Source organism: Limanda limanda, chromosome 15 (genome assembly GCF_963576545.1).
Source record: "Limanda limanda chromosome 15, fLimLim1.1, whole genome shotgun sequence".
Lineage (NCBI taxonomy): Eukaryota > Metazoa > Chordata > Actinopteri > Pleuronectiformes > Pleuronectidae > Limanda > Limanda limanda.
The window spans coordinates 3,209,501-3,230,015 of record NC_083650.1 but is presented as its reverse complement, the minus strand read 5'-3'; the positions used below and the strand labels follow the sequence as shown (position 1 = coordinate 3,230,015).

Sequence of the window (20,515 nt, the reverse complement as noted above, 5' to 3'; positions counted from 1 at the left end):
GAAATGTGCCCTGAGAAAACCTCTGCTATGATTTAAAAAATCCATCTGACTTGATTTGACCAGTTTCTCATTAAAGTAAAACGATGCCGGATGCAAAATACGCAATGTGCACTGAAAACCAAATGATTTGCATCATGTTGGTGGAAGAAATATGAAAGAAGGTGCAGGCGTTTATTTTTTTTACTTTGAGTCAAAAGCTGCACCTCCTCCTGATCTCCGTCCCTCCTCCTCCCCTGTGCTCTCACAGGACAACCCCCCCGCTCCCTCTAATGATACAATTACAGCCAATGAGCCAATGTGATGACTCAGGCTGATTAACGGCATCAAAACAACGCTGAACATAACTCAGACATGAAGCGAGAGAAACAAGGAGAGAAACAAGGAGAGAAACAAGGAGGGAAACAAGGAAAGAAACAAGGAGAGAAACAAGGGGAGAAACAAGGAGGGAAACAAGGAGAGAAACAAGGAGAGAAACAAGGAGTGAAACAAGGAAAGAAACAAGGAGAGAAACAAGGGGAGAAACAAGGAGGGAAACAAGGAAAGAAACAAGGAGAGAAACAAGGAGAGAAACAAGGAGAGAAACAAGGAGAGAAACAAGGAGAGAAACAAGGAGGGAAACAAGGAGAGAAACAAGGAGAGAAACAAGGAGGGAAACAAGGAGAGAAACAAGGAGAGAAACAAGGAGAGAAACAAGGAGAGAAACAAGGAGGGAAACAATGAGAGAAACAAGGAGAGAAACATGGAGAGAAACAAGGAGAGAAACAAGGAGGGAAACAAGGAGAGAAAGAAGGGGAGAAACAAGGAGAGAAATAAGGAGAGAAATAAGGAGAGAAACAAGGAGAGAAACAAGGAGAGAAACAAGGAGAGATGCTCTACCAGTTCACTAACAGGCTCCGTGGCATCTGTTGTTCCAGGTTCTATGGATGATCTACTGCACATGTGATCACTTTAGCTTGTGATGAATAGATCCCTGGTTTGAATTCTCCACCAGGCCTCCCAGTATAATGCTCAGGATGCCCTTGAGCAAGACCCAGTGGCTGCAGCTGCTGCTCCGTGGCTATAGGGAGCATGTGGTTGTTTCCTGCAGTGATTTTCTAAACAATGGTTAAGATCTTCATCTTCTTTGCACTAACGCATCTGTTTGAAAAACCATCCCTGGTAAAAAAAAGAAAAATAATAATAATTTGTTTCAATTACCTCAACGCAGAACCCCAACACCTCGTGTCGTCGTCATGCTTTTCCAAGGTCTGAGCGACGCTTAATAAAACTTTGATTGATCGTCTATTAATGCATGTGAAGGCGACTATGATTTACTTGTAGCAAACAAGACAGCTTCCATTTTTCTCCACTAATGACGTCCGTCCGCGCCATAACTCTTCTTGTCTCCATGTGTTCGAGCTCCATTACATGTGGCATCCATTTCACCGGCAGTCAGTGTCTACCGGACCATTATTCGATGTGGTGGAGCTGATAAAATGAGCTGTAACTAAGAATAGCAGCGGCTGCTGAAGAATAGTAAACAGTTGTTTGTGAATTGTGGTTTTATTTGGTTTATTTATCACTAAGTAATTACATTTATACAGGAAGAGAATCTGCAGAGAGCTGTTGATCTGCAGTGGGTTGTTTGATGAAATTAAAACGGCTGCTCGGGTGCTGTTAACATGGATGAATACAAATCTCAAAACTCTATTTAATTCTGTATTATGGTGAGAATGTAATATATTATTAACTATCATTCACACAGATGTACAAAACCACACATCTTTCTCTTCCTCCCTCTCTCTCTCTCTCCTCTCCTCCGACGTCTATCAAACACACATGTTGACGGATATGTACATGATCGGTGACTTTATTTCCCAGGTGTTTGTTGTTCAAATATGTAATATGGCTCCTTCCTCTGTTTTGTTTCCCCACAGAGAGCAAAGAGGTGTACAAGAGACAGGTGCTGTCACTCACATTCATCGCCATGACGATCAGCCTCCTGGGAACGCTGTGTATGGCCCTCTACTGCCGCAACAAGTGAGATCATGAACTCACAGGAAATATATGTGTTTACATATGAACCCCTGGTTTAGGTGTAAATCAAGTAGATTGTACTCTTTTATTACAAAGTTGGATATTTACAGTTTCATACAACCTGCGACAGTTTGCCATCATTTCTTCTTCTGGCAATGATGAGCTCACCAAGTTAATTTATGAGGGATTGATGGAAACATCTGGTTTGAAATTGAATGATACTGCAGTCTCCTGAAGAAACCACAATTAAATCTGTTAGAAATTGCAAACACTCATAGGCATCAGTCTCCTAAACATGCATAAGGCTAAGGTTGGGTTCAGGTTGAGGTAACGAGAAACACAAAATCAAATAGGAAACAACATCTAACACAGACACCAGCGTCTCACACACACACACACACATGAATACACTGACAGCTGAATTAGTTCATTTCATCCCAGCGATTGGTTTTCTTCCTTTTGAGCTGAAAGTTTTTGCCACTGGTCCTGAAGTAAAACCCATGTTCAGATTCCAGTCATGTTGGGGGTGCAAGCAGACAAAATGCCCAAGGAGACATTTTGTTAATCTAGTGAAGGTCCGTGAAACATGTTGAGGCTTCAAACATCTAGAACGAAATTCTACACTTGGTATTCGCAACAATTTGTAAATCTCATTATGTGCACACACATATTCATTGTCCATTACAACCCAAAGGTCACCTCAGATGGCTCCTGCTCTGTTTCCCTCTCTCTCTGTGATCTATGTGTGCACATGATGGGTTAGCATCCATCCTGGGCTACAGGATCTTTGATCGGCGCCTCCAGGGGAGACGCCTCATGTCGACAGCTCGGGTCAAACCTCCGCTGTGTAACTGCACTCCGTCATTCAGAGAATATGGAGTGTGCAGGGGGCTGTGATAGATGGCACTGTAATTCCATAGGCATCCCTCCATAATATGATGATATGAGTGAGTGAGCAGCCTGACAACAAGATAATCGGATCAAGGAATGATGGACAGGCACTTTCGATGAGTCTGTAATTGAGTCAGGGAGCTGTTCAATGGAGAAGATGCATACAAATCAGGAGCAAGTGCAAATCTGAGCCACCAGAATGAAGACGGAGACGGAGACAAAGGTTTTCTCCACCGAGAAGGAAACATGAGCCTGACATACAAATGACATTAAATTGATTTGTCGATTAAAGTTCTTGACATGTATCCTTGGCGGCGACATGCAGCCGAAATGGACGTGGGAAGTGTCTCCCATCATTTGAACCTTGGTAAAAATCTGACGTGAAGATTTAATTGTTTTTTAAACCATTAAATCCAATAGAGCTGTTCACCTGTTTCTACAAATGTTCAGAGAAGCTCTCATCAGCTGCTGCTACAAAACGATGGTCCTGTATCTAAAGTTAATTAATATCCAGCGTATCACGCGTCCTTAACAATGCACATCACAATCGTGAAGCCGATAATAAGTTGAACAGTTCTCGGGATACGAGAGACACGTACAGACAAACAGAGATTTCTAGGAATTCGAAGATAAACTATATTTAGTGTTATTGAAAAGGTCACGTTCAGTGTGAGCTGAAGCAACAATAGATCAGGCTGCTGCAGAAAGTTGGTGCCTGATGTCAAACAAGTCGGACTTTATTTATTTATGTTGTTTGTCACACGAACTTAATAAGTTGTAGACCGTGAGTTTCAAGATAACAAAGCTAAACTTTTGGCTGTGGCACAAACAGAAGCTGATGCACGACGACAGAGGACACAAGTGTCTCTACGGACAAAGAGTGTGATGGCATTTTTCTTTTATCGCAGCTTAACACACACGCTTTCATCCCAAGTAGCAAACATTCACTTTCACATGCTCAAGCATCAAATAAACAGGCCGACTGGGCCAAGGTCTCACGAGAGATTACAGATCTTTCTCATTAAGTAAACACTTCTCTGAAAGTACAGGGTGGCAAAATGTCATGGCCCTCTTCCAAGAGAATGTAATTAGAGCGACACGGAGGTGAAGTGGATGGCGGCGCTGTGTGAGGCTGTTGGTAAACACTTCATTAACATGGCTGTGACTCAGCAGCGGCTCTCAGAACCGAACCTGTGGAGGCTTCATGGGCTCCGTCTGATAACGAGCACAACACAATGAAGTTGTGATCGTCAACCTTTTCATCCGTCGCTGTGAGTGGTCGGGTAACGAGGGTCCTGATGATTAAGAGCACATCCCGTACTTTAGAGGAAGAGTTTTCTCCTCTTTCTTTCAGATGACAGCAGAAGTCAGATTACAGCATCCTGCTCCACGGGGTCTAATTATTCCTTTTCCTCCATCGTGATTGTCTGCAGACCTCTTGTCTTGAGTCATGAGTCAAACTAAATACTTTGTCAGTCAGTGACGTCTGTCAGTCTGTTTCTTTGTAAAGTTAATGGTTTTCCAAGTAAACCACTTTTAATAAAAGCAAGTATGAGAACCTTGTCTTGTCTTGTATTTAAACTGGAATAATAGACTTTTTTATTTCTGCCCAGAAGAGAAGGAGATGTGAAGATGTTCAGATGAATAATTGTTCCTCTGGTCAATAGTGACTTTCTTCTTCTTTTCAAGGGTGTGAGTCTGGTACGAATCCAGCTTGACTCATTTCAAATAATAATATGTAGGTTGTAGAAAAACATCTTAATTATCTGCAGTGTCCTTGACAGTAAAGACTGAGTATATTATGGATATTTACCAAAGTAAAGTAGGACACACGGACCATCAATTATTCTTTAGGCTTATTTGGGTACGAAATAATGTAGATTTTCACGAGAGAGTTAAAACAAAGCTGCAGGGTTTATTCTGGGATACATCTTTAATGCTCGTGTTTCAGTTTGAAATGCAAAACTGGAACAACTGTAAGCTGCATGTGTTCAGTCACTGAAATCACTACTAGAGGAAGCTGATGTGGGAGAAGTGAACATATAATTATCACATATAATCAAGAAACATGTGTGTTAGCAAATGAGACATGAACCAAACTAAAAAGGCAAAGTACACGGATGGTTTCTGTCATTTAAGTTAGATCTTATCACACTGATTTATGGTTAATGTTTGTGTTTTCATTCTCCCTGTAAATTTGGTTTTAAATTGTAATTTGATGCCATGAAAATGAAGTGATCAGTGCGAGATGGCAGCGTTAATATCCGGGATATTTTGTATTAATTTCTGAATAGTGGGAGGAAGTGGAGACGTTGTCTAATCACATTCAATGATTTGATAATGATTGAAATGATTGAAATTGAAAACTCGTGCTGATCAGCTGGGATGAAAACCCACAAGGATTCCCAGTCATTTAGCCTAAATTCATATTCATCACCATCCTCTTTTCCTTTGTGTCCAGGAGACGCAGAGAGAAGCTTCAGGCTCATCTGAAGGAGAGTCGCAGTCTGAAGAACTACTCTGCAAACTCCCACAATCCCCTGGAGGCCAAGACGAGGGCCCAGAACACCAACCTGCAAATGCACGAGGTGACCACCGCTGTGTTTGTCTTTTGTTCCATCTTGACGTGTCGCTGTCTTATTCCCATACACCTTCCACAGATTCATTTTCAACATGAAAGCCATTAGCTGCTATTAGCACAAACATAAAACAGTATTGCTAAAGCCAGCAAACATCTCAAATTAAATGTCTGGCAGCCTCGCCCCTGAAGAGTCGATCACAAATCAGACGTATACACTGCACTCAGACATTTACACCTCAGCCTGTTTGCATCCATCATTGAATTCATCAGCCCCCTGTAGTTCCAGCTGCATATGAATCAGTGTGTCTTCCTGTCTCCACCTGGCCACTTGCGTCTCTCTCTCCGGTCCATGAGCGGGCGAGCGAGCAGCCGAGTGACCGTTAAGTGGTTTGGGAGCCAAAGAGCCGCGGAGCTGGCTAGCAATGTCATTCATCATCTCTCCAGCACTTTGTCATCACATCTCTCCCAGATGTGCGTCTCAGAGTGGCCACTATGAAAAACAGTGCCTTAATTTGACTGTCACTCAAATCCATATCTGCCACCAACTAAGGAGAATCTGTGTGTGTCCATGTGTGTGTGTTGTGCACAATTATGCAGAAATTGATCATTCCTACATGCCCATCACGTGAGTTGCCCACTGTATCTGTTCTACACGGGTTTGTCAAGAGGCTTCATTGAATTAATTCTATGTTTCCTCCAAGGGCATGATTTGAATTTCAAATGAAGCAGAGTGTTTACATGAGGCGCTCAGCATCCATCATCAACACAGTGATACACACAAGATGGATACACCACCGCGTGGGAGAAGCACAGCAAATAATTGGAAATCATTGGGTTTGAGATCCGATCAGTCAGACGACAGAGGTGGACGACAAACGCTTCCTGAGCCTCAGCGATGGACGTCCGCTATGGTTTAACTATGAACTGAAATGCATTCAATAATTTGTGGCCTGTCCCAATATCAACATTGAACGGCACATGAGGATTCCCCCCAACCCCCCTTCCTCCCCTCCCTCTGTCAAATACTGATTTGAATCTGTCTGTCAATGACTGAAAATACAACGAATTTGCTCTTTGCAGTGATGTAGCTCTGTGTTTATTTGCATATAGAGCAGGGGGGGGGGACTGATCACTCCAGATGCATGTGGTGTTGCATGTTAATGAACTGGGCCGTAGAGATAATTCCAGTTCATGAAACATGGGTCCAAGATCCAATTTACCTGATTTGTCCCTTATGACTATTTTTCTGATTGCAGTTAAGCTAAATGTCCAAATTACGAAATACATCTTCCAAAAAGAGATACTACATATTTAATTTTAATCTTTCAAGTTTTATTTTCATTAAAATGCATCCGCTGTCATTAACTTATTATCAGCCTCAGAACTTTAGGCACTTTTACACTGAGCCTGTCGTGTCCAGAGCTTCTGACTTTTCAGTTTAGTCCAAAATCAAAACAACAACAAATAACATTAAGAATTTACAACAGGACGAAGTCAGACACAAACCAATCAGGTTCAGACTCTCAGCTGAGAAAACCTCCTCAGTCTCTTTCCTGTAATTAGCCAAACTACGTGGATGTTTCCAGGAACCTTTCAAGAAATGATGAGGAGAAAGCAGAGCTGCAGAATAAAGCATTAAAGCAACTAGAAGTCGAATCAACGGTTCACAGAAGTGAAGACGTGTGAATGGAGCACACTCCACAGGCTCCGTCAACTTTAATATACAGGCTCACAGACTTTAAAGCAGGAGGACATTATAGCCTAAGGATCTGCGCTTGAGTTTGAGTTCACACGGGGTTCAGATATTTAAGATATAGCTCGAAGACACAGCTAACCACGGCTTGAAAGCAATCTGTAAAATCTGGAGTTGGTGAAGAAGACATGTCAGGTGTGCCTCCTCATATTACCCTCAAGCCGAGCGCTCCGACAAACAAACCGACTCTCCGAACCTGCGTGGAGATCAAGGCGATGGCAGCAATCCAGCCTTCTACACGGGTTTAGATCCTATAGAGCGGTAAATTGGAAATACTTTTATAAAAGTGAGGCACCTGTTGAAGACTCGGTGTAATAACACAGCTCAGAACAGAAACAGTCGAAACAAGAAGAGGATCTGTTTCAGGTCAATGTCATCTATTTGACAATGTAGACAAATGACTGAATGTAAAGATGGACGACTGATGATGTCATTTGGAGCCACACTAACAACAGTCTGTGAAAATACCTGCAAAGTTAAACCCTTCTGTTTTTACCCTCATGATATTCAGATATTCAGAAGGAGAGAGACGTCTGAGATGCTGCTCTCTCGTTCTCTCTTTTTCTGTCTGTAAACACTTGAGTTCAATGCATGATGGGATATTTTGCATGGTTGATTTTTACTTTTCACGAAACACTGTGCAACACAATGAGTCCATTACACAGACTATAAGGATTTCACGAGAATTCAGACACTACCAAATGGCGAATAAACTATTTAATGATTAGTGAGTGATATTGGACACACAAAACACACAAGGAAAAAGACACAAAACCTGGACCTGGCAGCAGGTGCACAACAAACCTTCAGCTCCTGACAATCCCCGGCTGCAGCTGCGGCTGCGGCGCTAAGGTTCACGCTCTCATGCCTCTTACACAGCAGGCTGCTTTGTTGAATCCCTCTCATTACATTTCATTACTTTAATTGAATCCCCGTTTAATTTCCCCTTATTTAACTGCACAGTTATTTTATTTTAATCTTTCTTATTGTATTCAGGCACGAGCACCTCATTTTAATCGCGTGAGCCGTGAAAAGAGTGGCAGGACTTTCCGGCCCTGCAAGTTACAGAAACGAGCACTTCTGATTAGCACCGCAGGGCCATTTATTGGAAGTATTTGATTATGCAGTGAAGTAGAGAGCGGTGCTGAATGAGTCTGTCTCTCTCCATCAATCAGAGTTTAGCATCCCATCATGAATTCCACAGGTGTTCCTCCGACTCCATCTGTCATTGCTGCATAATTAATACGACTCCATCTTTCTCCATTATCAACAAGACTTTATCCCAGCTCTGCTAAGCTATGGTCGTGTGTGTGTGTGTGTGTGTGTGTGTGTGTGTGTGTGTGTGTGTGTGTGTGTGTGTGTGTGTGTGTGTGTGTGTGTGTGTGTGTGTGTGTGTGTGTGTGTGTGTGTGTGTGTGTGTTACTTTGTAATGCTCTATCGCTGCACAAATCATAAAAATCATCTCCTGGTTTCCTCTGAATTGCCTGTCAGAGTAAAAAATCCTGAGTGCCAGAGGCATGTGGTGTGTGCTGGTCTCTATCTCACAGATTAAAACATCCATTACACTACACACACACACACAGACACACACATCCACCATTTTGTGCACCTTTGCCCCTCAGTTGTCCGGACTTGGGGTGGAATCCCCGTCACACTGGTGATGATTACCTCTGCTTGTTGTATCTGTGCATGTTTGTGGAGCTGAACAGTCGAGTTTCTTCGCCTGCAGCCGTGAAACAAAACACTATGTTTTTATTGATGATCTCTAGAAACACTTGGTTTTGCTGTTTGTCCTCCAGCGTCTTTATAAGTCCCGAAATCTGTTTTCAAACAGATACAAAAGGAACCCACACAATGTGTCAGCGCTAACGGACTGGAGGCACTTTAACGCATGAAATAGTTTGTGTGTAACCGCTCCTTCCTCATCATTAATTAAGGAACAGCAGTCGAGCGTTAACGGAGCCTGAGAGAGTGTAGCTGACTTTCTTAGGTCACCAGTGTAACGTCCCACTATTAAAACTTCATATCTTGTGTTTTATCACATGACAGAGAGATGAACGACTGCTCGCTGGATGCGTCTGTAACAATTAGCAGCTTGTCGTGCGTGCGTTTGTGTGTGTGTGTGTGTATGTGTGTTTGTGTGTGTTAGTGTGTGTGTGGCGTCGGGACAAGAGAGCGGAGAAGATGAGAGAAGTTTGAAGTAAAAGCAGAAACAGACAAGTATCAGGCTGAAGTTGGATTTAACTGATCACTCTCTCAAAACACGATTAAAGTCCAGAGAGTCGACCTGTTGTAAAAACGCTGGAGGACCAAAGAGCTTCTTAAAGATCTGAATCAACCGGAGACAAAACATCTTAATCAGACTTTGGTTATTTTTTGTTAAAGGAAATACGTAAGTTGCACGATGAGGTGTCATGATCACCTGAGAGGTTTCGACGGACTCGTGTTGGAAGTGAATCATTTCTTATGTTATTAATCATCTATTCAAGAGGGTTTACTGCAGTAGATGTTCACAGATAACTGACCACGGCCTAATTAATCAATTCATTATTGTACGTTAATCAATTCTAAAGATGCGGTCATTAAAAAAAGCTTTACAGGATATTTAGTGGTAATAAAATCTAAACTACTTTGGTAAAGTAATTATCTGTAAAACTTTGATTCCACCTCAAGCTTATTTAATGCAACATTTGGCCTTTACAGCTAATAACAGATTAAGTTGTTCACCAAAGCAAATAAAATATCAAAAATGTGATGTTTGCTCTTAGAAAATATAAATAACATTGTCAGTGTGTATCACATTTACAGAAAATCAAACACTGCAGAATCTCCTTGAGAAGACTCAGTATAATTTTTTTTTTGTTTAAAGCCTCCAGCGATGATCTGTGTCATTTCCATTTGTCCAAACTTAAATTGGGGATGAGCAGGAAGTGAACTTGTGAGACGTGACGCAGGTTGAGCTCCTGTTTCCTTCAGGAAGTAAAGGCAGATTTTTTTAGGAAAATGAAAGTGCAACTCAGACATGAAAGTTTAACAGCTCAATTTTAGGGAATCGATATGAATGGTGCAAAAAGCCCTGAGGCTGTTTCCAAATCCGCTCTTTTAGTTTAATGTTGGAGGGGAGACAGGACACTGCACCAGGTTCAAACGGGTCAAACTTAATCTGTTAGTTAATCATGGGTATGTTTTGAGCTTAAAGTGCAATTAACCAATCAGCGAGAGCCGTCTCCCATTCCCTTTAAGAGTCAGGAGCACTGTCATGTTGGTGTACTGGTTATAATGGTGGATTTTACAGGTAATTAAAGGGGATGCTCCTGAGCAGAGGAGACAATTTGTTTGCTCCTACTGCCCTGTAGGTGCATGATGCTGCACCATTGACTTCAGACCAGGTTGTAGTTGGTCAAAAGCATAATCTCTCTCCTTCGCCTCACAACAGCAAATGGGGGGGAAATGGTGATGGTGTGGATCTGGAACCAGAAATTACACTTGTGTTGCTTTTGCACCAGGTGCTGGATTAAAAAGGTTAAATGTCAGAGTTTAAAAATCAGATGATTCAGAGGAGTTCCCGAATGAACCTGCTTCCTTGTCGTCTGTGTGTCCCTGCTTTAAGCTGAGATGGTCGTCTACATACAGATTTCATTCGAGTTGCGAGGGAAAGTAAATCACAGTCTGTTTTAAAAATCAGCCTCCAAACATCTGAGTGGTCACATAACTGCGGCGGCGTGTGTGTGACGCTAATGAGGCCGGCGTCCTGCTGAGAGTCTTCAAAAGGGATTGCGTCAGGGACGACCTTGTTAGACAGACATCACACTGAAAACGTTGTGTAAAGAAAAATCATAAAAGTACTTTGGAGCAAGAAATTGCACAGAAATAATTTTTTTTTACCTGATTTTACTGAGGTTTAGAAATGACTGTCTAGACAAGGCCTGTATTCTGCAGCGAAAAAGAAAACGGTCATCGTCAGATAGAAGCAAAACACAGATCTTTTTGTTTATTGTGAATGAGAAATCAAAACAGCATCAGGCTCCTCACATCTCTAAAGTTTGAAACGTCTTTTTTGTGTTGTCCTGTGTTCTTCTGGGCTCTTTGCTCCCACGTCAACTGCAAAGTGAAGTGAACGATCAGTGAAGCGCTTTGTTTTGTTGCATGTCTGCTGGTGATGAACATGAAAAGAGTTCCAAGAAAGTGTTTATTATATGAAACCACCACTGAAGTGCTGATGTGATGTCCTGGAATGAACGAGGAGGCGGACAAAGGGAAGATCAATGCAGGAGGAGAAGAGAATGGAAATGTATCGGAAGCAATAAAAACAGAGTAGAGCAGAAAACATATGAATAAACAGGAAGATGTGATCAGTATCGTCAGAAGCCTTCGAGGTTTCCTGCTCAGTTCCAGCACATTTCAGTTTGAGAGATTACGTAAAAGAGTTGAACATAAAAATCTTTCTACTTCCAGACAAGGTTTTTCCATTAGAAGCTTTCCAAATATCTTTCTTTACACGACTTCACACCAGTGTTAAGAACAGAAATATACATTCTACATTAGTGACACATTTCTCTCTGTCTCTTCATATATTCAAATCCTCCAGTTCATCCTAATATCTCAGTCTCACTGTTCAAACACACAGATTTTCTCATCAACGTTCCCACTGTGATGAATCGAGGCTTCCAAAGAGTTTATGAATGATTCATTTCAAGGTATTTCTGCTTTGTTTGATGCGTATCGAACGTGGAGATAAGACAGAGCTGTTTCCACAAAGTCCATGAATTCATTATTTCTCTTACTTTTGGCCTGTATCTCATTTTAACAATGAAATGTTTTACTGTAATAGCGTTAAAATCTGTCCCTCCTCTTTTGGTCTTGGCCCAGCTGCCAAGCGTTCAGCTGCCGATGGCGTCTGAATCGCTGCCGCCTCTGTGACACGCCAGGCCGCCTTTGTGCTCTTGATTTTATCAAGTTATCAGCCGCCTCCCTCTGGTCTTCACACAGCGCAATTTACCTCAATCCCCGAGAAAAAGGCAAGAATGATGTTGAGGAAGGTGAAAAAAGACGGCCATGGATGTAACGTGACTCCAGTTAGACTCCGGCAATCAGTTCCCAGAATCAAGGCAGCAGTCGATCCCCACCCGAGGCTCCCAGCGTGTTAGAAAGAGCAGAGCCGAGGTTAACACAGGAGATCTAACAAAGCTCACTCTACCCTGCACGAGAAGCAGAAGTTCTGCTCCCACTTTGAATCACACGCTTCTAAAATTGATCTTGTTGTTCTGGTTTGTTTCTGCAGTTCTGCAAGCGCTCCTCGCCGCCTCGCCAGGGAAACGTGTGTGACTCCAGCTTCGCTCACTGCAACATCACCGCCGCCGCCGCCGGGACAGCGTCCAGCATCTCCAGAGGCACCGCCAAACACCACAGGTATGAGGTTTACACACAGAGACACATGCAGGTGACATGTTACACCATCCTAATGTCTGCCAGGCTGCAGGAAAACGGTGTTAATGCAAACAATAAGCAACTTCGCTGTCCTTTCCTGTAATCAGCCGGAGGCGCAGTGAAGAGAGAAATTGAATTATCCACATTACAGTGCAGCCAGAGCTAATTGCTGATTTACGGAAGAATGATAGTAATTATAATTAAAGCTATAAACATGTTAATAAGCGTAACTATAACAGCCGTGAACACAGAGGCGATGGGATAGAGATAAGATGGGAAGCAAACGCAGGGGAATTCATGAGCCGGCGCAAACATGTAAATTCCAGTAAGATAATTTCTCACAGTGCTCAGTGGTGTGTAGGAGCTTTCTGGGCTTTGGCATGTACATAAGCGGCAACACACACATACACACACACACACACACACACACACACATACAAATGCCTACTACAGAGGTTCGAATGTGCATCTTTGCCAGGGATGGATTTTACAATAGCACACTCACAGAGCTTAGGCAAAGAGAAGGGAGCTCCTGCAGATTAACGACTGATTTTCTGTTTATTTATATAACGTTTATAGGAATTATTTTATCGTTTCAGTCACATGTGCAGTGAATGCGATATGAACCTCCGCCCCAGGTGAGCGAGAAAGCTTCATTTTGGATTTCGCTCGCACCTGAGGGCCGCGCAGCACGCCTCTGATTTCTACCTCTTACCGCCGAGCTGCTCCACAGCAGCCGAGGGTTAATCACCAGTTTTCAAGGGAATCCGGGCGACATTTGAAAAGAGATTTTTCCTGGACAAGCCAGAAACCCGATCAGACAACTTCCCAGCTACAAAGTCTCTTCTGTAACCTTTTGGCCAAACTCCTGTTTCCTCTTACTCCTCCTCTTCTTCCTCCTCCTCCTCCTCCTCCTCCTCCTCCTCCTCCTCCTCCTCTTCCTCTTCCTCTTCCTCTTCCTCTTCCTCCTCCTCCTCCTCCACCTCCTCCTCCTCCTCCTCCTCTCTCAGGCGATCTCTGGATGATTTGGCTCGAAGTCTGCAGCTCTCACCACAAACCACATCCTCATTTGGCGATCAGGATTTATTTGTTTGCAGTCGCATCAGCTTATGCATAGACTCAGGCATTATCATGAGAATATCAGACAGTGTTTGGGAAACCATCGTCCAAAACAAGCAGAGCTAATTCTGTGTTTCAGAAAAATCTCTTTTTAAAGTGTTTATGTCAAAGTCTGCCAATACTATTAAGTTGCTCCCTATAAGAAGAGCTTCCAGCCTGTTTTCAGAGGCAAATCTGTTCTTCAGAGTTAAATATGACTAAGGGCTCAGAGCCAGGACACTGAGAGGGGGGAAGGGGGTTTGAATTCAAATTATAACAGCAGCATGAAGCTGATTCAGTGAAGAAAGTCAAAATATACTTACACATTTCATGGCTCCATATTCTCTTGTGTGAGAATGTGTGACTGCAAGTGTGTGATGCACAGAAACACTTTTTATTTACTCGAATGCAAATGATTTGTGTAACAGTCTCAAATTAGCAGTTTTCTTAAAAGCTGTACAACCAATAAGACCAAAAGTTGTTATTAACGACACTGATCTTCTCCAGAAACCAGAAACATTTCTTTCCACTAGAGGAACTTTAGCAAAGTAAAACACTGACCAGCCTTCATATATAACATCAAATTCAATGAGATATGAATTTTACAATAACCTCTGCATGTTTTTTGTGTGTTTCTGTTCATAGGAGTGGCTCCTTGTCTCAGAGCCCAGATCAGAAAACCCGGGCAGCCCATTGGTCGGCGTCCCGCAGGACCCCGCCCATTCCCAGGGGACGGCTAAATCCAATGGGAGTGTCCAAGTTTTCAGGCCCCGCCTACCAACACCTGCAGGAAGTCGACTCCACCGAGAAGGAAGCTGAGGCACAAAGACGGTGAGGAGAACTTGCTGAGGGTCTCAAGGTTGATTGTAGATGGAATACAATAGACGATTCACAGCAGAGGGGTCCAGCTGGCCAATCAGAGAAAAGTGAGCTTCAACAGGAGGAGGACCTTAAAGAGACAGGGGCTAAAACCACATTTTCAGACAGAGGCTGAAAAGAGGAGCAGCAGCGAAGGACAGTCCGAGGAAAATTATGTGTTTTCTGAACATTAGAGCAATTCAAATTAAAATCATCAACCCGAATATAAGCAGAATACGTCACCTGGAAGTATCATATTATCCAGAAAGGGTTATCAAGAAAATAATCAGTTGTATCTGGTCCATGAATATGTGCAAACTTTGATATCTATTCATATCCTCTGTTTGATTTACTGTATTTCTAGGCTCTGCTTCTGCAGACAGACTCACAGATGCTGTTATTACATCATTAACATCCTCAGCTCCTTCTTTCTATCTTTGTCTCCTCCATGAGTCTTTTCTAAAGAAACACACTGACTGAAAAACACTGCCTTGGACAAAGCTTTGGATTTCATTTCAAACTGGATATTTAACAGGAAAACAAAAGGAGAAGAAGACAGCATTTCTTATTTTAACCTCCTTCACTCTCCCTCGTGCCTTTTGTTTTCCAATCTGCTGAGCAAAGAAAACAAGGTCACGTCATGTTGTGGACTGCGGTGCCGTGGCACGAGTTCAGAGGAAAGGCTTCGTCTGGTGCTGGTGCTTTCTCTCTCTCTCTTTCCCTCTCTCTCTCTCTCTCTCTCTCTCTCTCTCTCTCTCTCTCCTTCAGTCACGCCTCCGTCAAATTCAGATTCTCGACTTTTTAATGTGTCGTCTTAGGAGGTAGATCAACAATGAAACACGGACAGGGGTTGCTCGGTGCAGGAGAAACTGCATGTGCTGCAGCCGGGGGAAATGCAAATGATCCGTGGAAACGATTAACAGGAAAATGCATTCAGTGAGAAAGCCGCTGTGCTTTGACCCATTTCTTTTTTTTTTTTTTTTTGGTGGGTCATGAGTCAGTGCTTTCACCACCTGGGCAGGCAAGCCTCACTTCAGGCGCTCAGGTTCCAGCAGAACCAGCTCAGGGTAAAGCTCCACATGACCCACATGCATACTAATAGAAGGAAGAAGAGGAGATAGATGCTGGTGGACAAAATTCACACTCCCACACATATTTGAATCATACGTGTGAACATCATGCAGGAGATTCAGAGGTGGGGGTGGGGGCTGTGCCATTACTGTTCTCAGTGCTCATGTTGTGTGAAGCATTATTTAAAACCTGGTGCTTCATGCTCTGCACCACCCAAGACCCCCTCTGGTCACCCACAGGTCCCACTCACATCTGGCTGTAACATCTGTCCTCAGAGATCTGATCACAAGGGCTCAGCGAAGAGAATGTGGCCACATGCATCTTAAATCTGATCTCAGGACTCGTTCAGGTGCCTACAGACCTTAGCTTAGTGTTGATCACTTGTAATTGGCTCAGGATTGATGTTATTTACCTCTGGTTGGCCGAGGTGTTGTTTGGTCACTCCCAGTGCCCTACTGGTCATCCACAGTCCCTTTCCCACTGGTCAAACAAAACCACTAACATCTGAGTCACAGAGATATATGTGAGTGTCTGGTCAGAATACTGTGTGAGGCCCACACGACCCTGTGGTCAGCCCATGTGACATAGGGCCACTCCACTCCGTCAAACTGTCACTCAGGTGTCCTGTCATTGGTCCAAACCCCTCCTGGTCTCTGAAGTGTCCTTGAGTCGGCACAGATTCTTCCTTTGTTGGGTTCTAATGCCGCTGGAGCATCTGTTTACAACACGGCACAGAACCAACCACTGCACAGATGCTGCGTTAACCTCAGACATCAATTTGTGACGCACTGATGAACAGGTTCTGCAGGAAGGCAGGAGGTCATGTTTGCTCACTCACACCATTCAATCAGTCCCACGATGAGAGACTCACACTCACACAAACTCACACTCACACTCACAGACACACACACTCACACACACTCACGCTGAGTCACTGACCTACACACACTCACTCACTCAGTCACTTACTCACTCATTCACTCTCCGATGTAAGATTTCACAGAGCAGCAGATGGACGCACGGACATCGGCATCCCTCTCTCGCAGCGCGTTGCCATGGAGAAGTTTGACCGTGACTACACAGAGACGGAGGGGGGGGGGACGGAAATAGAGAGACAAGAAGTTTGAATCTGTCCTGACAGGGAGGGGTGGCGTTCAGAAATATAGTAAAAGAAATCCTCAGCACTAGGGAAAGGATGTGGTAGAGGATTGTGCAGATAGCATGTGACAGTTGTAAAGAAAGGTTGCCCGTTCTATTCCGTGCCTCTCAGAGAAGCCCAGTGTTATCTCAACAAAATGGCTGACAGGGAAAAAGAGTGTCCTGTGTTGTTACGACTATTTTAAGATAAAGCTGTCTCCAAAATAAAACCGGCTGACGGAGAGACTGCACGCAATTGTGTAGTTTTGTCAACTGTTTGCATCTTTTTCATTTATTTATTTCAGTTACTAGCTCACCAGTTTCTCCCTCTGTTGGTTAGTTTAGTGACACATATTACACACATACACACACACACACACATGCAGCTTGTGTGTGTGGGCGTGCACTCCCACAGACGTGTAACGGCTTTGCTTCTCTGGAACATTTCGCAGTGTTACAAGGTCACTGCATCACATTACAGGTTTTTTCGCTTTAGCAGCAAACAGATGAGATCTTTGAGAAAGGATCTGCAGGGGGACGGATTAATAAAATAACTGTTAACACATGTAGATGTAATGAGCTTCCCGTTAAAAGATAAGTGCCCGGTCACTAATCTCACCTGTCTCGTACACGTTCTCTGTGTATTGCCCAGCCCCCCCCCACCCCACCCCCCCTCGTTGCTCCCGGGTGTATATTTGAACTCTGCTTCATAGATTCTCGCAATCTGATTGTGTTTCAACACATCAAAAGAGAGATTTGTCTGTGAATGTTATCTTGGGAATTAGCACCCTCACATCATCCGCCCTTATCGCTCGCGGGATCCTCTCCGTCGGCCGCTCGCTAAATCTCCGCTGTGGTTTTCAGGGGAAGAGGTTTTCACGTCTCGGAAAAATACTGCGGCGATAAAAAATGAGGAAGAGATTTCCTTTGAGTCTGAAAAAGCACCTTCTCCACCCACCCTCTATTTTCACACACCTTGATGGAAAATGTAAGTGTGTCTGTGTGGGAGAGGGACCAGAAGTTGAATATTGACGTGGCAGAAACAGCCGTAGACTTTGCAGAGGATTATGAATTATTACATAAAGATAATGAGACGCCGCTCTGGAACGCAGCTGGATTTAGACACTGATAACAATGGTCAGTCTCAGAGAGGGAGACAGAGATTATGTCTGGGCTCAAGCTGGTTGGAGGAAGACACAGATTGAGGATTTATTCTTATTTTACTTAACAGGAGCCACATGCAGAGACCACACTTCATAAAACACTTTGTCAGCGAAAAAGAGCTGGAAAGAGTTTATATTTACACAAGATCAAGCACCAGCACTGTGAGCAACACTTTGGACGTGAGAAGAGACGAGAATAGTGATTAAAGAATCATCAGTGTTTTCTCTGCTGTAACAAGTTCCTCTTAAAACAGATTATTTAAATGTCAGAGGAAAAGGAAACCTTGTGTTTGAAATAAGTAAAAGCAGCCGGAGCGACAAGGTCTCATCAGCTTGAGAAACCAAATTACTCATGTAACACAAACATCAGCCTAGAAATGGAATAACACCTGAAATATGGGTGTGTAGGTTGAGTTCACTTTACTGAGAGACATTCTACTTTTAGCTTTGCCAAGGAGCTGTGTCATCCCACATACCTTCCCCACACATTTCTTGTTTTTGCAATGTCATATAAATGTAATTCGAGGTTTTGCAGAATCAGCCAATTTCCGCATTCGTTTGTCAGTTTCTGTCGTAACCTGTCAGAGCAGAAAACCGCTGGTGTCATTCATAGGCAGAATATGAAACTAATATTATCTTACCTGTGTCTCTGGGTTGATACAGTGCATGGAAACTGATTTTCCTGTTTCCCCCTTTGAGATTACTTCTTGTGATCTGGTTTCTTGTGTCATGTCAATGCGAGTGTTCCCGTGGACGTCACCACCAAAAGTCTTATTCAGTTTGTTTGACCACAGGGACGTTAACCAACAAGCAGAGACCAAAAGCTACAGAGAGACAGAATAATCAGGACGCTCAGAACAGATCAGGCAACACACAGCTGCAGAATAAAAGATGAGAAAAGGTCGGAGGGAATAGAGGAGCACGTTGCAGGCGAAGGTTCGACTGATAATAAACTTTAAATTTAGAAAATACCAAACCTTTCATGACTTGAGTCAGTTGAGTTATACAATCACTGAGCGAGACCGACTCAGGACGGATTTTCAAACAAAGCAAACGGTCTTGACCTAAAACTGGAACTGCTGAAAGGGATGGGGGGGGAGAAGAACTCGTTAGGATAAGCACACGTGCCGTCTGATTAGAGCACTCGTCCTTGACCGCCGCTCTACGCCTTCAACTTGCAACAACACTCCTTATTTCCAGCGTGATTAGAGTCATTAAATCAATAATATAAAAAGTGAACTCGCCGTTACCTCGCAGTTATAAAAAGAAGCAGAGGTTTTTTTTGGGAGTTATTTTGTGTGTGCAGAGACTTGGATATAAAGAGATGAAAGAAGGATGTCAGACTCGTCTTCCTCCCTCTCAGCAGCCGCGGTGTTAGCCTGTGAAATGGCAAAGGGCGGAGAGCTGTCCCCGAGTGGATTCTGTCTCAGCGTGGGAGTCAGAAAAGACGAAGGAGTTGAAATCTGTCTCAAAGACGGAATGACTTCTCCTCTCACGGAAGTTCTCTCCAGTTTAATAACATTTGTTTCTTCTCACGCTGTTTGTCTGTGTCTTGTCGCCCCCCCCCCCCCCCAGATGCCAAACACAGGGAGGTAAGCCGGGCGACGACCCCAGACAAGATGCCCTCCTACATATGCAAGCTGCTGTTTCCATGGAGACGACGTCCCTGTCCCCTTGGAGCGGTGGCTCTGAGGTACGTTCAGGCCCGTGTGTTCACTCCGAGTCCAACGACTCAAGTCCTGCCACCCGCAGCCTGCGGAGGCCCGGCCGCCGCCAAGGCCACTCCCCGCCTCCTCCCTTTCGCTCCTGCTCGATCCCAATCATCCCTTCCGTCCAGTGTCACCATGACAACGAGGTGTCGTGTATGCAAACCAGTGTCACTCCGGCAACCGTCGCAAAGTCCGTCCCCTGCGGAGCCACGCCCTGCAAGGATGAGAGGAGAGGGAGGGCGGCGCACGTGGATTTGTCGTCTTCTTCCTGCTCGCCCGTCACTGGCCAGCAGCAGGAGGAGGTGTCGCTGCTGCTTGAGGAGGCGCAGGAGCAGCTCAGGGCGCTGGCCCAGGCTCACAGGAAGCAGGAGGAGGGCGGGGTCAGCAGCGGCGGAGTGGCGGCGGCGCCGGCCAGAGAAACAGTTTGCTTCCTGAACCTTACGGGAGGAAGCGCTGGCGTGCTGAGCTGTAACAGACCCACGAAGACCCAGCTGCTCAGCCCCAGCCTATCACACAGAGACCTGGGCCACGCCGGCCAATGAGAGGACTCCATTTAGGACATTCACCTTTCGGTTTGATAGTGTTTGACGGACTGTGGTGTTCTGCAACGGGAATGCCTAATTGAAAAAAATTATGTAATATGGAAAATTGTGATAATGTGCCGATGATATGCATAACGTGCGGATCCAGACACTTGGGGTGGGGGTGGGGGGGGGGGCGGGGGGCGCCTTCACCGACTGACAGTGTGGGAAAAAGAGAAAAAAATATTTACATGCATTTATTTACAAAACAAGAGAAACACTTAGACAAA

General features: G+C 44.1%; 1 protein-coding gene across 1 annotated transcript in view; it reads left to right on the top strand.

Moving 5' to 3' along the window:
* The window catches only part of LOC133020526 (pro-neuregulin-3, membrane-bound isoform), a 288,466-nt gene extending 268,220 nt beyond the window's left edge, over positions 1 to 20,246 (top strand). Inside the window, exons 5-9 of the mRNA XM_061087112.1 lie at positions 1,917 to 2,019; positions 5,369 to 5,495; positions 12,523 to 12,650; positions 14,433 to 14,597; positions 19,571 to 20,246. Of these exons, the coding sequence (XP_060943095.1) occupies positions 1,917 to 2,019; positions 5,369 to 5,495; positions 12,523 to 12,650; positions 14,433 to 14,597; positions 19,571 to 20,246 (1,199 nt within the window). The remainder of the gene's footprint in view (positions 1 to 1,916; positions 2,020 to 5,368; positions 5,496 to 12,522; positions 12,651 to 14,432; positions 14,598 to 19,570) is intronic.
* Positions 20,247 to 20,515: the final 269 nt, after the last annotated feature.